The sequence below is a fragment of the Patella vulgata genome, chromosome 9, assembly GCF_932274485.2.
Source record: "Patella vulgata chromosome 9, xgPatVulg1.2, whole genome shotgun sequence".
Classification (NCBI taxonomy): domain Eukaryota; kingdom Metazoa; phylum Mollusca; class Gastropoda; family Patellidae; genus Patella; species Patella vulgata.
In genome coordinates this window covers 13,548,884-13,565,323 of record NC_065887.2, presented here as the reverse complement: position 1 = coordinate 13,565,323, position 16,440 = coordinate 13,548,884, and the positions used below count along the sequence as shown (strand labels likewise).

Genomic DNA, 16,440 nt, shown 5'->3' with positions numbered 1-16,440 from the left:
AAGTCAAGGTCAAAACCGGAATCGAAATGGGGTGTTCCCACTTAGCCGGCAGGCTTTGATGTCAAATTTTGCCGCTAATCCAGAGTTAATCCTAGAACAATGGTGTTATAAACTATAGACCATAACTTTTTTAAGACTAAAACTGTATTGATTTTAACAAATTTAACTTTTATTAAATAACATTAAATAGCTTAAACATATAAAAATATATTGATTTTAACAAATTTAATATTTATTAAATAACATTAAATGATTTACACATATAAAAATGCATTACAATTTACACATTTAACTTTTATTAAATAGCATTATATAATTTATAAATAAATGCCTTACAACATAACAATCATTTTACAGCCCCACTAAATAGGAAATATTTGTTCCATACCGATTTACACTTAAAGAGCCACTTAGTAACTGTGTTTTCAAATGTTCAATTCTTGTATCAAGTTGTCGATTTTTCTTAACTCGAGGCCTTTTGGTACCACCAAATAATATCTGTGAAATGGTGATTTCGACATAAGATTGTTCTTGTTTTATTAAGTTAATGAACTTGTAAATATTAGGGGAGATTAAGAGCTCATTAACGCTGAACACTAGTGAACAGTTCTTGAGTGACTACTTTTGAACAGACTATAGTTTTAAGATCAATCAAAGGATTAACAGTCTGCCGGCTAAGTGGGAACACACCATCGAAATGTATATCACCATAAAGGACAATATTGGTGTTAGTCATTGTGTGTGTGAGAGAGAGAGAGAGAGAGAGAGAGAGAGAGAGAGAGAGATGGGTTTAACGTCCACTCGACACAGTCTAGGTCATTTCGGGACTAACATATGGTTTAATTTTATTTCAATAATTCGCTTGTGCGTAGGGGTCTTTAGCAGTGGGAAGAAACCCGGAGAAAACCCACGAGGTTGGACAGGCGATCCAACTCCTTGTCACGTACAACCGGGGATTCGAAACCACGACAGTTGACTCAATGACAGGCCTTATGATACAGCGCGCACGTACTAACCATTCGGCCATCCACCCCACCCCTCTCACTAGATAAGAGAAAACGAGAAAAATAGAAAAAGTCCGTGCATTACCATGTTTTTATTAAGTATAGAATGAATAAAAACAAGAGAATGTACGGGCTATTTCTTTTTTCCTCTTTTTGCCTTATCTAGTGACATTCAATTACTTTTTTGAATTATCAAACATCCTCTTCCAGCCTCACATAACAACTCAAATATGTAACTGGTTCAAAAATTGATTGTATATTCTATGAAATATCGCCAATTTTTTGGTTTCGTGCACGTTAAAGATTTGACGTCACTAACATGTAAAAAACTTAATAATAATTACAGTTAGTCCATGCTTAAGCATCATCAGGATTTCTATCACAAGTACCATATTCGAAACTTGTGATCCCGCAACAAATTTGACTTGCTTATAAAATACCAAGCCATCGATTCGGTCTAAATGATTTCGGTTATGAGATAATTTTGACCAAGAAGCAACCATATTAATTCAAAGACTAATTATTATACAAAGAAATCAACTATTTCTGTTATAGGGTCATCAAATCCTTTTTTTGGGTAGAGGTAAACACTCATAGTTGAAATAATTTTAGTTCAAATACCGTCACTGTGAAAGAAAAAAACACTCTTGAATATGCTCTATACGTTGACAAAACGTACAGATTTGATCCACCCTTAATGCATGTTTCTCTTAACAATGAAATGCGTCGTTTTCAATTTTCGATCCCTTTGTTCTCCCGCTCCTGATATTTGGGACTGTTGTAGAATGGTTTCATACATAAGACTACCGATTAGACGGCAACGTGAAGTTGGCACGTTATTCGGGATTCGGGATTCGCGAATCCCGAATATCGTGCTGGCTCGTTATTCGGGATTCGCCAATAACGAATAACGAGCCAGCACGTTATTCGGGATTCGGGATTCGGGACTAAAAGAGAACAATCTATCTTGCATCCGACCATTTCCTCGTTGGGTGACCGATTAGCACGGAGACGACCGTTTCTAAAGCACCCTACTCGCTTGAGAAACGGTCGTCTCCGTGCTAATCGGATACAAGATAGATCGTTATGTTTTACTGGCGAATCCCGAATCCCGAATAACGAGCCAGCACGATATTCGGGATTCGCGAATCACGAATAACGAGCCAGCACGTTATTCGGGATTCGGGATTCTTCAATAAAACAGGTGATTTCTGGAAATGACTGCCCCGTGCACTCTAACAAACCAGTCAGCACCCTACTCGCTTGAGAAACGGTCGTCTCCGTGCTAATCGGTCACCCAACGTGGAAAAGGTCGGATACAAGATAGATCGTTATGTTTTAGTGGCGAATCCCGAATCCCGAATAACGTGCTGGCTCGGTATTCGTTATTGGCGAATCCCGAATAACGACCCAGCACGTTATTCTGGATTCGGGATTCGGCAATAAAACAGATGACTGCTGGAGAGGACTGCTCAGTACACTATAACGAACCAGTTAGCACCCTACTCGCATAACAAACGGTCGTCTCCGTACTTGTTGGCCGCGCAACGTTCACTTATCCCTACGGTCGGAGGTAGTGAGGAAACGTTCGGGTGGTAGGTAGGCCAGTCTGTTTTACTATCGACAATAAAACAGATGAGTGCAGGAGAGGACTGCCTAGTGCACATCAACAAAGCAGTCAACACTTTGTTCGCCCAACAAACGGTCGTCTCCTTGTTAGTCGGTCACCCAACGTTCACTTACCCCTACGGTCGGGGGTAGCGAGGAAATGTTCGGATGCAACTTAGGTCGGTCTGTTTCAGTGGCGAATCCCGAATCCCGAATAACGTGCTGGCTCGTTATTCGTTATTGGCGAATCACGAATAACGAGCCAGCACAATGTTCGGGATTCGGCAATAAAACAGGTGATTGCTGGAGATGACTGCCCCGTGCACTCTAACAAACTAATCAACAACCTACGCCCTTTAGAAACGGTCGTCTCCGTGCTAATCGGATGGTCGGATGCAAGATAGATCGTTCTCTTTTAGTGGCGAATCGTTATTCGTTATTGCCCGATTAGACTCTCTATAGAAGTTCAAAAAAAATATTTGGTTGACTTTTTGAGAAAAAGGCGCCTAAACATGCTCCAAATCGTGAAAATACACCGTTTTCAATTTTCGATCTCGCTTTTGGGGTACCTCTTATATTTTAGACTGTTTAACAAAGGTTTCATACCCAAGAATACCGATTAGACTATCTATTGAAGAAGTTAAAAAAAATTAGATGGAGTTTTCGAGAAAATGGCGTCTAAACTTCCTCGAAATCTTAAAAAACCTTACTTTTCAAAGTCACATAACGTTTTGATTTTTTAATAGAAACTTGTCACTTTAGAACCATCTGAAGGACAATTCAATTGGCTACCAAACGATATACAACTTTAACTACTCGGTGAAAACAAAATTGATACATCGTATTTTCCGCACAACCACCCATTTTTCCGAATTTTGTCAAAGTTCGGATACTTTTCTTGTCTACTTTCGGTGTTTCATTTTTTTCATTTATAGTTTAAGAACTGGATTAGACATTCGACTTCATATTCCTGAAGTTTCAGAAAAATCGTAGGCATCGTTTTAAAGTTATTAAATTTTGACTAAAACTCGAATAAAATCAATATCCGTAACATTTGTTTGATAAGCTGCTAGACCGAGATCGCCTTTTGGTAAATATTGAGTTAATATAACAGAACCGATACTATACTTGCTGGTACCATTTATCCGATAAGCTGCTAGATCTAGATCACCTTGTATTACATATTAAGTTAATATTATGGTACCAATAGAATACTTGCTGGTACCATTTGTCTGATAAGCTACAAAATCGAGATCATCTCGTGGTATATATTTAGTAAATATACTAGTACCAACAGTATACTTACTGGTAATATTTGCCTGATAAGTCCAGATCGAGATCACCTTGTGGTATATTTATATTATACTATTCAAAAAAAGTAGGGGATATTTGATTTTGGGGGCATAATACTAAAATATGCAAATGACTACGAAAAAAGTCACTATAGAACCTAACAGAAGAAACATTTCCAGTTACATGTGACGCCCAAACGCACCAATAGCTACCGCATGGAATGCAGGTGATGCTTGGGATCATCATGGGGGTCCAACCCAAGATTTGCGCGACTCTGACTTTGAATGTTACAGTCATTGTGGCATTGAATTCCAGGGTGGAAACATCAGTTTAATTGTTTTAGTGACCAGAAAACAAATTTTGATATGCGTCGGCTTACCCAAAATGAAAGGTTACGTGCCCTTGGCATGCTACAGATCGGCACAACACAGGCGGTTGTGGCGCGGACGATGAATGTTTCTCAGTCTGTCATAAGCAGGCTATGGTCCAGATACCGTAATACACAATCTGTACAGGACAGACCACGCTCAGGTCGACCAAGGGCGACAACTCAAGCCCAGGATCGATTTATCCTTACCTTGGCCTTGAGAAATCGTGTCATCACAGCAAATCAGATCAGCGCTCGTCTTCAAACAGACACTGGTGTGAGAGTGAGTGGCCAGACGATTCGGAATCGACTGCATAGGGATCACCTTCGCGCCCGACGTCCTCGCATGATCCCTTGTTTGAGAGATCATCACATCCAGGCAAGACGTCGTTGGTGTAGGGATCGTCAACACTGGGATAATCGACGCTGGAGCAATGTGATGTTTTCAGATGAGTCAAGGTTCACTGTTGATTTTTTGGACAGACGTAGGAGGGTGTGGCGTCGTCGAAACGAGCGCTTCCAAGACGTTAACGTCATCAGACATGATCGATTTGGGGGTGGTTCTGTTATGGTGTGGGGAGGCATCACTGTTGCTGGAAGAACGGCTTTACATGTTGTTGCAGGGCGTGTTACAGGCCAGCACTACCGGGACAACATCTTGGCAGTCCATGTTGTGCCGTTCGCACGACGTCATGGCCGCCGTTTCATCTTCCAGGATGACACCGCAAGATGTCACAGGGCCAGGATCGTTACAGGTTACCTCCAACAACAGAACATCACCACATTACCTTGGCCAGCACTGAGTCCCGACCTCTCCCCCATCGAGCATGTCTGGGACATGCTTGGACAGAGGTTAGGTCAACGTCAACAACGTCCTGCCAATGTCCAAGAACTTGCTGCTGCGTTGCAACAGGAATGGGACAATCTGGACCAAAATGACCTTAGACGTCTCATTAGGAGTATGCCACGTCGGATCAATGCTTGTTTGGCAAACAGAGGAGGATTTACCCGTTACTGACTTGGTTGTGATGCTGTGGTAACTTTGCTGTTTGACCCCGGGTATCATTTTACCCTTATAATGGTCAGTCTGTGCCTTACTTAGTCTAACGATCATTTGGAATAAATCGATGAATGTGAACTTCATTTCATTTTGTCATTTGTTTCTTCGTCAGTTTCATTAAGTGACTTTAATAACACTTAAAAATCAAATATCCCCTACTTTTTTTGAATAGTATATATAGTATAATAGTACTAACAGGATACTTACTGGTACCATTTGTCTGATAAGCTGCCAGGCCGAGATCACCTTCTGGCAAATCTTTGGTTAACATAATGGTAACAGCAGTATCAGCATCTCGTTTTCTTCTATTTCCTTGAGAACATTCTGGTGCTATAACTTCATACTGACATGTATTACTTCCAGCACAGGTATCTTCACGAATTTTATTGGATATCTGATTTCTGAATGCCTCACTATGTTCGCATATCGCTGGAGATGGGAAGTTAACTGTTGCTTCTATTTGGACGGATATAGACTGTGTTACCTCTGAAAATACAAAGAGATTATAAACATGTGGTCAAAAAATGTTGTTTTCGAGATCTCGGATGGTTGACAAATCGTCAAGTAAATTTTCACAGTAAAGCTTATTACAGTATAATTACGAAAATGCAAATACGCATACAAACAATGTGAATTTAATTATTGTAATCTACAATCGGTCATAGTAAACAATAATCTTTTAGGGGCATTTAGTAACTGGATAGAGCAATGAACTATAACACATACTTTTAGAAGAACAATTACTGATTTATTTAGGCGACGTATCGAAGAGTATTGTCATGGTATACATATATATATCGGATGGTCGACAAATATCTTAAAGGGACAATAACACTCTTGCTGACTTGAAAGCTCCAGAAAATAATATCTCTATCTAAGTACTAGATCTTTAAGTGTCCTACCTGTTGTGTAAATTATCCATTTCATCCTATTTTACTTGTCCAGAGGGTTCGAAAATATTTTTAAATCGAAGTTTCATTTGAAAAGGTTTACGTTAGACGTTTCAAACCATTATGTTGAATTTTTCAAAATTTTTAAATAAGGTGTGTTAAGATGAAATTTGTATCATCAATTAATTGAAATATTCTAAAATAGTACAATTTGTTGACCAGAATAAAGATTGGGACATATTATTCAGTTACAACAAGAGTGGTATTGAGTCTTTAATATGCAAAAGTATGTAATATTTTAGACAGAAGAATCTTCGAAACGTCGCCTAAATAAATCAGTAATCTTTCTTTCAAAAGTTTGTGTTTTAGTCTATTGTCATAGCAAACCTAAATATACCTGATGGTCGACAAATATCTAATATGCAAAAGTATGTAATATTTTACCATAAATATTTACTAGAATCTAATAAATATGCATGACTTGTATTTATCTAATCAATAGAAACTCCTAACTTCTGATTTATTAACTTTGGAAAGTATGTATCATCTTATGCTTTGGTACATTCGGAAATTAATAGGCAAATTAGTTCATACCTCGGTAGCCACGATGGCTCAGCAGGTAAGACATTGGCTTGCTAACCTGAAGGTAACGTGTACGATCCCGGCATTGGCCGACAGAGTTTATCTGAATTTTCCGGCATGGTTTCCTCCTTTCAGTGGTGTAGGACAGAGGGCCTGTCAAGGGATAACGTATAGTCGGAGCAGAACAGTGGGACGTTAAACCCCATTTCATTTTTTTTTCAGTTCTAAACTCAATCAATATAATAGCATACACAAATATAGACAGGCAATATGTACAAACAATATTGTGTACTAAACAATGTCCCAAAATAAGATTGATGTTCTATGTTGTTAACACTACGATAATACCTACCTGTACATGGTAATAATTTCCTCTCTGGGCGCCAAACACCATCTATACAGGTGTAATTCGGAGTTTCATCTCCATTATAAAGCGTCCCTGGCTTGCAAATCATTTCACAATCCAGTCTGGACGTCGTTCCAATACATTGAACACTGGACCCATGAGCTCTTGCTAAATCTGTAGCCTTACATTCTAGAATTGATGATATGTATAATTGATTTAACACTAACACTATTTAAAGGAGCTAAATCGCTAATATATGGGACATAGAAATTGACACAATTGGGTCGCAACCCATATAATAATGTAATATGAATGTATATAAACTGATTTACATTTAGTCGTTTCCATTATTACCCTAATTTCAAATCTGTTATGTTCGGCGAAATACGCCAGAAGTCTCAGTCGAATGGCAATCCCTAGTGTCTGGTTATTCCAGTCTACACCAGTAGTATTTATTGTGCATGCTCTCCATACATGACTTGTGGAATATGTCTAGCCTTGTTCTTCGAGTCCCATGTTACAAATGCCACTGAGACGTGTATAAATATTGCTAGAATTTTTGCTCTTATAATTAATGTTAGCATTATATTGTACTAATTAATATATCTGGCAAGTTAGTAGATTTGTACTTCAATCAAGTTAGGGAATGAGTGACAGATGGTTAAATAAAAAAAAGATTTATAATGTGGTAAAAATTCAATTCTAGGTTGATAACAGATATCTCATGGGAAGTTTCTCCAGTAAATTTCCATTACCACATAAGGGTGGGTTTCGACGTCATTTGGCTCAATTAGCCAATCTCTCTAATTATTAACATCATATTTGACCAATTGGATAATTGAACGTCAAAACATAAGCTACAAAACTATCATATTTGTGAGCAATCGCCAGATAGCAGCTTGATTCCAGAGGGGAAAAGATTTAGCAATTTCTATCAGCTGACTCGCCCATCGAGTCTGGCTGGCTAGTGTTTGAGAATGACTTTAGTATTGTAATCTATACTATGCTTGTATCTATGTATCCAGCTATGATATATAAAATATAAAAACGAACTGTTGCATTGTTATTCCTGGAAAGACAAACGTCTTAACTAACTAAGAAAACAGTAAGAAGTAAATACACAACATGAAGGAGAAGCAAAGACAGCTAGAGACAAATTCTAGACGATCACAGGGCTACTAAAATATGTAGTAAGAAAAGATGCATGTGTCGTACGTAGGATGTCGCGACCGAAATCAATGGCCCGCTTTCCACGCCTGCTACAAACGCATTATGGTACACGATTCGTGTACCAATGGTAAAATGTTTTTTGTCATAAATATTGAATATCAGAAGCCCATCTTTTCACGTTAAGATCACAATATCAATGTTGGTTTAAATTGACAAATAATTCTTGTTTTCAATGTCGAAGAATTTTTATAATATAGACTTAGCTACGTTAAAGTTTAGTAATATTATACAACCCGTGGACATTTCCATTTACACTGAAACTATTACATATTTATAGAGCAGTATCCAAACACTGGGCCATCTTTTAGTAAGACCATAATTATTTATAGAACATGATTATGCTCTAGACCTTTAATAGATCACATATAACATCATAATTCATGAGCATTGCTATATGGATCATGTGTTATACAGTCTAGCAGTTATACGTCACATCACACAACACTCCATACCCGGGGCATTAAAATATAAGTCGAGAGTAATAACACGTCACATATAACATCATATCAGGAGGTATACATTATAGACGCAATAACACGTCACATATCAGTAGCTATACATTATAGAAGTAATAACACGTCACGTATAACATCAGATTAAGAGCTATACATTCTAGAACTAATTACACGTCACATATAACATCATATAAGGAGCTATACATTATTGAAGAAATGACACGTCATATAACATCATATCAGGAGCTATACACCCTAAAAGTATAACAAAGTATATCTAGACTTACCAGGACATGTATCATTATTACATGGTTTAACTTTTGTATCATAACCTTGACACGGTTCACCATCTTCATCAGGTGAAGGATTATCACATAATCTATGTCTAGATGATGTACCTCCACCACACGTAGTACTACATTCACTCCAATATGTCCAATTTCCCCACCCACCATTTACTGGTTAATAAAGTTTAATTCATGAGTTATAAATTCATCTCCCTTAAGAAATTATTTACAAAAGAAAAAACCCATAAATACACAGTTTAACATTATAATCGTAAACTAGAACTGCGATGCAGTACCTTACTGGCGGTTTTCACCGGTGCCATGTTACCCTTGAACTTATTTCACTTCCGGTGCGAGAGAGAGAGAAATGGGGTTTAACGTCCACTCGACACAAACTCGGTCATTTCGGGACTAACATATGGTTTAATTTTATTTCAATAATTCGCTTGCGCGTAGGGGTCTTTAGCAGTGGGAGGAAACCGGAGGACCCGGAGAAAACCCACGAGGTTGGACAGGCGACCCTACTCCTTGCCACGTACAACCGGGGATTCGAAACCACGCCAGTTGACTCAATGACAGACTTTATGATACAGCGCGCGCACGCTAACCATTCAGCCATCCCCCCCCACTTCCGGTGCCACGTTACTCTTGAACGTTTGTCACTTCCGGTACCAATAAAACCGTTGAACAGATTTCCATATAAACATTGCACACGTGTTATAAAATGGACGTTTATACATTTGTTAGCGTGTGTTACATAATATGTCAAAAAAGTGATAATGACAAAATCTTTTACACACTTAACGCTAAGCTGACTTTCTAATGGGAAATTAAAATGCGAACAAAATCTTAAAAAGTGATCCTGGCAAAATTGTGTTATGAACCGTTATGATCCATGTCTACTTTTGGAATTAGTTAGTTACCTTTTACATCATGTTCCATTTCATAATTATTATCTAATATGTACTATACTATTCAAAAAAAGTAGGGGATATTTGATTTTGGGGGCATAATACTAAAATATGCAAATGACTCCGAAAAAAGTCACTATAGAACCTAACAGAAATAACAAATCCAGTTACATGTGACGCCCAAACGCACCAATAGCTACCGCATGGAATGCAGGTGATGCTTGGGAACATCATGGGGGTCCAACCCAAGATTTGCACGACTCTGACTTTGAATGTTACAGTCATTGTGGCATTGAATTCCAGGGTGGAAACATCAGTTTAATTGTTTTAGTGACCAGAAAACAAATTTTGATATGCGTCGGCTTACCCAAAATGAAAGGTTACGTGCCCTTGGCATGCTACAGATCGGCACAACACAGGCGGTTGTGGCGCGGACGATGAATGTTTCTCAGTCTGTCATAAGCAGGCTATGGTCCAGATACCGTGATACACAATCTGTACAGGACAGACCACGCTCAGGTCGACCAAGGGCGACAACTCAAGCCCAGGATCGATTTATCCGTACCTTGGCCTTGAGAAATCGTGTCATCACAGCAAATCAGATCAGCGCTCGTCTTCAAACAGACACTGGTGTGAGAGTGAGTGGCCAGACGATTCGGAATCGACTGCATAGGGGTCACCTTCGCGCCCGACGTCCTCGCGTGATCCCTTGTTTGAGAGATCATCACATTCAGGCAAGACATCGTTGGTGTAGGGATCGTCAACACTGGGATAATCGACGCTGGAGCAATGTGATGTTTTCAGATGACTCAAGGTTCACTGTTGATTTTTTGGACAGACGTAGGAGGGTGTGGCGGCGTCGAAACGAGCGCTTCCAAGACGTTAACGTCATCAGACATGATCGATTTGGGGGTGGTTCTGTTATGGTGTGGGCAGGCATCACTGTTGCTGGAAGAACGGCTTTACATGTTGTTGCAGGGCGTGTTACAGGCCAGTACTACCGGGACAACATCTTGGCAGTCCATGTTGTGCCGTTCGCACGACGTCATGGCCGCCGTTTCATCTTCCAGGATGACAACGCAAGATGTCACAGGGCCAGGATCGTTACAGGTTACCTCCAACAACAGAACATCACCACATTACCTTGGCCAGCACTGAGTCCCGACCTCTCCCCCATCGAGCATGTCTGGGACATGCTTGGACAGAGGTTACGTCAACGTCAACAACGTCCTGCCAATGTCCAAGAACTTGCTGCTGCGTTGCAACAGGAATGGGACAATCTGGACCAAAATGACCTTAGACGTCTCATTAGGAGTATGCCACGTCGGATCAATGCTTGTTTGGCAAAGAGAGGAGGATTTACCCGTTACTGACTTGGTTGTGATGCTGTGGTAACTTTGCTGTTTGACCCCGGGTATCATTTTACCCTTATAATGGTCAGTCTGTGCCTTACTTAGTCTAACGATCATTTGGAATAAATCGATGAATGTGAACTTCATTTCATTTTGTCATTTGTTTCTTCGTCAGTTTCATTAGGTGACTTTAATAACACTTAAAAATCAAATATCCCCTACTTTTTTTGAATAGTATATTTATTTGACTTGTCATCTATAACATGCTTCGGAAATCATAACAGACAAGGCACCGCTGACCGCGTGCATATGACTGTCAGGTAGTAGGCGTGGTTAAGCTGTCACGTGACTCATTAGCATATAAAAGTACGTTTGATCGGGAACTGAAAAGAAGTCATCATGCGTCTGTGGCAGTAACACCTTGCCAATAGACGGACTCGTGGGATTGGCGCGTCGGCTCGAGAGAGAGTTGGAAAGAGAGAGAGAGAGAGAGAGAGAGAGAGAGAGAGTTAGGGCTCAAGAGAGAGCCGATCACTGTAAATAGAGAATATATAATAAAGAAAAGAAAAAGTACAAGTCGTTGTTCTTCGCCACCTTTTGGCTTGCCAAAATGACATTACTTCCGGTGATAATGAAAATGTTAGACTAGTTCTATGAAATCATAAATGGCATAAGGCATCACATGATGAAAATTGTATGACAATCGAATAACAATTGACACTTTTATAGACCAAAAACCTTGAAAAGTGACTTATTTCTATTTCTCTGCAAATGTACGAGTTAGAAAACATTTTGTGGTATCTGTATGATCGGATGGGTTCATCCTTTTTGTTGATCGGAATCAAATATATATCATAATTTTAAAAACTTAACAAAACTTTATTCATTTGAATAACATACCTGTTTTGAAGGCTAAAAATACAGTTTTTGACCAAATCACGTCATTTCCGGTGACAATGAAAATGATAATTTGGTTTGACCTAGTCAAAATGGACATTAGACATCAAATAGTAAAAATCGAATAATAGTTGACTATTTTACAGACAAAATAACGCGAAAAGTGACGCATGCAAAATTGTCTTTTTCTCGACAACTGCTCATATTACAAGCTATTTTTTGCATAAATTCTCGAAATAGCCCGAAAACGAAATCGAAAACTGATCTCGATGTTTTGCGCGTCTTTCAAGGGCACATCCTTTCAGTTATACCAGATTTGAAAAAAAAAATAGTTTTTGCATAAATTCTCGAAATAGCCCGAAAACGAAATCGAAAACTGATCTCGATGTTTTGCGCGTCTTTCAAGGGCACATCCTTTCAGTTATACCAGATTTGAAAAAAAAAATATTTGCTTTCAAAAAGTGGTACCGATCTGTCAAAATATAGTTTTTGGTAAAATTACGTCACTTCCGGTGCCGACAGGAAACTTTATCGGTAACAAAAAAAAAAAACATTTTGGAAAACGGAACATAAGAATTTTGTTTTATACAAATCAAATAATAAATAATTAATCTAGGACTGAAAAACTGAATTAGCCAATGGCGGCGAACGCAAATTACTGAAACAATTTTTTTTCACATTTTGCTCCATTCAGAGGACCCTTTAATCCTGTGTAAAAAAGCTATAAGAAAATATTCATAAATAAAAAAAGTTTTTCTTTTAAAATTTAAATTTTCGAAACTTGGCGCCTAATATCTATAAAGATTTGCCAATAATCAAAAATCAAAAGTAACGTAGCTGTGTGCACTGTCTCCGGCTATGCCAAAATGTATCGAAAGTTAAAATTCGACGATTACGGCACTATTTTTTCAAAATGACAACTTCGGTGTTTTCGGACATTTTTCATTTTTGCAGAACGTCCAAAAAAGAGTTATATCCTCTAAGTCACACCCACTTTCCCAGTAAAATCAAAGACATCATCAGGATGCGACAAGCAGTTGCTGAGATCTAATCAAAACAGAAAAAACAAAAAGAATAATAATAATAATAACTAGACCTGCAAGCAGCACTGAACCGGCTTTCAGGAACCAGACAGGAGGAGTGTCATATAATAGCCCATTCATCGAGCTACAAAATCATACTTTAGTTGTTTTGATCCGGTGACACCCGACGGAGAAATCGAAATTTCACGCAAGAGTACCTATTTTTTTCAAGTATCGAAAAATGTAAGTAAAATTTGAAAATATTGAAAAACAATTGTCTTGTAAACAACGTGATTTGAATTTTTGAACGATAGAAGTCAACGACGAGGTTTCGAAATTACAAAATCAGAGATTGCTATTGTCTCGGAAATGTGATTTATCTGAAAATAGGTAAGGAATTGACGAAACTATGGCCAATTTTCAATTTCAGGACAACGTACAAAGTTCGGCCACTTCCGGTGTGCGCAGAAGTTTCAAAATAGTTGATCAAGTAGCCACCACATGATTTCAAGATAGAAAATATGGTTCCATATCGATATCTGTTTTCGATCATGGAGAAATAGGTTCCCGTGGTAAATAATAATAATAATAATAATAATAACTAGACCTGCAAGCAGCACTGAAACCGGCTTTCAGAAATCAGACAGGAAGAGTGTCATACAATAGCCCATTTGTTTTGATCCAGTGACACCCGGTGGAGAAATCGCGATTTTCGCAAGAGTAGTTATTTTTTTTACGTTTTTTTTTTCCCGACTACTTCCGTTTTGCAGATCATTGTCGGGACAGATTTTCAAAGATTGGGACCCTTTTTTGACCCTTTATATCATACTGAGGCTTTTAAATTTGGATTCACACCATACACCAACGATAGGACTCTAAGTAACCGAAGTTTAGAAAAAAATAAGAACAGTTTTCGAGATAAAAGCGTCTGAATAGGCTCCCATACACACCATGCACCAACGATAGGACTCTAAGTAACCGAAGTTTAGAAAAAAATAAGAGCAGTTTTCGAGATAAAAGCGTCTGAATAGGCTCCCAAAAGGAAAACACTAGATTTTCAGCGTCCCCTAATCTATTGCCTTAAGCATTGAAATTGTATCATTTGTATCGTCCATTATTCGGACTATCCATTGACACTTTAGTTGTTTTGATTCGGTGAAATCTGGCATAGTAATCACTCTTTTCGCAACATCACCATATTTTTTTTAACTTTTTACATTTTTTTTTTCAAAATATCGGATATTTTGTCGACTACTTCCGATTTTTGGATCATTGTCAGGATAGTTTTACCAAGATGTTTGGATACTTAACTTTCTGTACCATAAGTTTCAGAAACATCCATTGAGCTTTTATCAAAAAAAGAAAGAAAAAGAGCATTTTCAGTAATCAAACGATTTTTCAAATTTGTTCAAGAAAGGCGATAAGACTCTGGGTAAGAAAAATCACAGGTGTCGTTTTCGAGAAAAAGCGTCTCAAAAGGCTCCAAAACGGAAAATTCTATATTTTCGGCGTACCATAATTTATTTCCTAACCATCGAAATCGTATCATTTAGATTACATTAATTAATGATCACATGAAATCACCATGAGGAATCTCATGTTCAAATGTGCCATAAATGCAAAAATGTCAAAAAATCGAAAATTATATCAGCTATCTTAATATATAAACTTTTTTCAAATAAAAATAATAGAGCATTTTCCAAAATTTAACTATTTTCCGACTTTTTTCGACTTTTAGCCCTTTTTGTTCTCCTATTCCAGAGAAAGTGTACAGGCGTCCAAAAACTCTCCAAATCAGAAAATACTTGATTTTCAGCGTACCATATTTTGCTACCTGGTCATAGTATCATACGACAGCCCAATCCTCATGAAAACCAACGATACCATAATTTGTTTAATCCGTTGATATCAGACCGAGAAATCGCGTTTTTGTTTTTGCATTTTTTTCAAAATATCGGACAACATTTCAACTACTTCTGATTTACGGATCCTTGACGGGATAGCTTTAACAGATGGTTTGAGAGTATGCCGTCATGATCCAGAGGATTCAGAAACATTAATTCTGGCTTTCAAAAAATATAAGGATAGCAAAATGGGTAGAAAATTCGAAAAAAAAATATCCAAAAATGAAAGAAACTAATATGCCTGGAATCGGTTGGACTTCAGGTATTCAAAAATGTAGGTGAAATTTAAACCAGCGGCTGCCAGGCAGGATACGCCCACATTTTGCAAGAGATGAATAGAGAACAAGCTAAAAACAAACGGGATTTTTTGTACAGTCAAGGGCCATAATTCAGAAAGTCATGGTCTGAAATGCGCCATAATTCAGGAAGTTACTATCCGATATGCGTGAATATCGAAATGAACCAAGATCTTGGGTTATAAAATTACATTTTAAGTTTCAACAAAATCGGATAAAAATTGTGACCTCTATAGGGCCCACAACCATGATATACTATAGTTTTACGTATTTGAGAACGAAGGGGGGTCATTTTGTCTGAGTTTTGGGCCGATCTTCACGAAATTCGAACTCAGCCATCCTTAGGGTGTAACGGTGATATATTAAAACTTTTTTTTCAAAATCAGATAAAAGATTAAGACGTCTATGAGGTCCACAAGCTAGAAACGCGATTTTTCGTACAATCAGGGGTCATAATTCAGGAAGTTACGATCCGATATGCGCAAATAACGACAGGTACCTAGATCTTTAGGTTATAAACATGCATTGCAAGTTTCATCGAAATCAAATTAAAAATTGTGACCTCTACAGGGTCCACAATTCAGGAAGTTACGTTCCATGGGCGCAAATCTCGAAAGGAACCAAGATCTTTGGGTTATAAACATGCATGTCAAGTTTCATCAAAATCGGTTCAAAATTGTAACCTCCGAACCGATACATGCCAATATCGACAGCAGCCGAGATCTTTTGGGGATAAACCTATATTTCAAGTTTCGTCAAAATCGGATAAGAATTGTGACCTGTACACAAACATTTGTGAACGGACGGACGGACGGACTGACGGACGTCTAGACATACGGACGTCTGGACGGACAGTGGCGACGACAATATACGCCCACATGAACATGTGGGCGAATAAAAATTCAAAAAATAACAAAAATTGTTTCTTAAACAACA

At 38.2% G+C, this 16,440-nt stretch overlaps 1 protein-coding gene across 1 annotated transcript in view; it reads right to left on the bottom strand.

Annotated features, from left to right (window-relative positions):
• Positions 1–16,440, bottom strand: part of LOC126831900 (sushi, von Willebrand factor type A, EGF and pentraxin domain-containing protein 1-like) — a 41,907-nt gene that overhangs the window by 1,304 nt on the left and 24,163 nt on the right. Inside the window, exons 16-18 of the mRNA XM_050562554.2 lie at positions 9,123–9,293; positions 7,157–7,339; positions 5,540–5,818 (exon numbers count right to left, since the gene is read on the bottom strand). Of these exons, the coding sequence (XP_050418511.2) occupies positions 5,540–5,818; positions 7,157–7,339; positions 9,123–9,293 (633 nt within the window). The remainder of the gene's footprint in view (positions 1–5,539; positions 5,819–7,156; positions 7,340–9,122; positions 9,294–16,440) is intronic.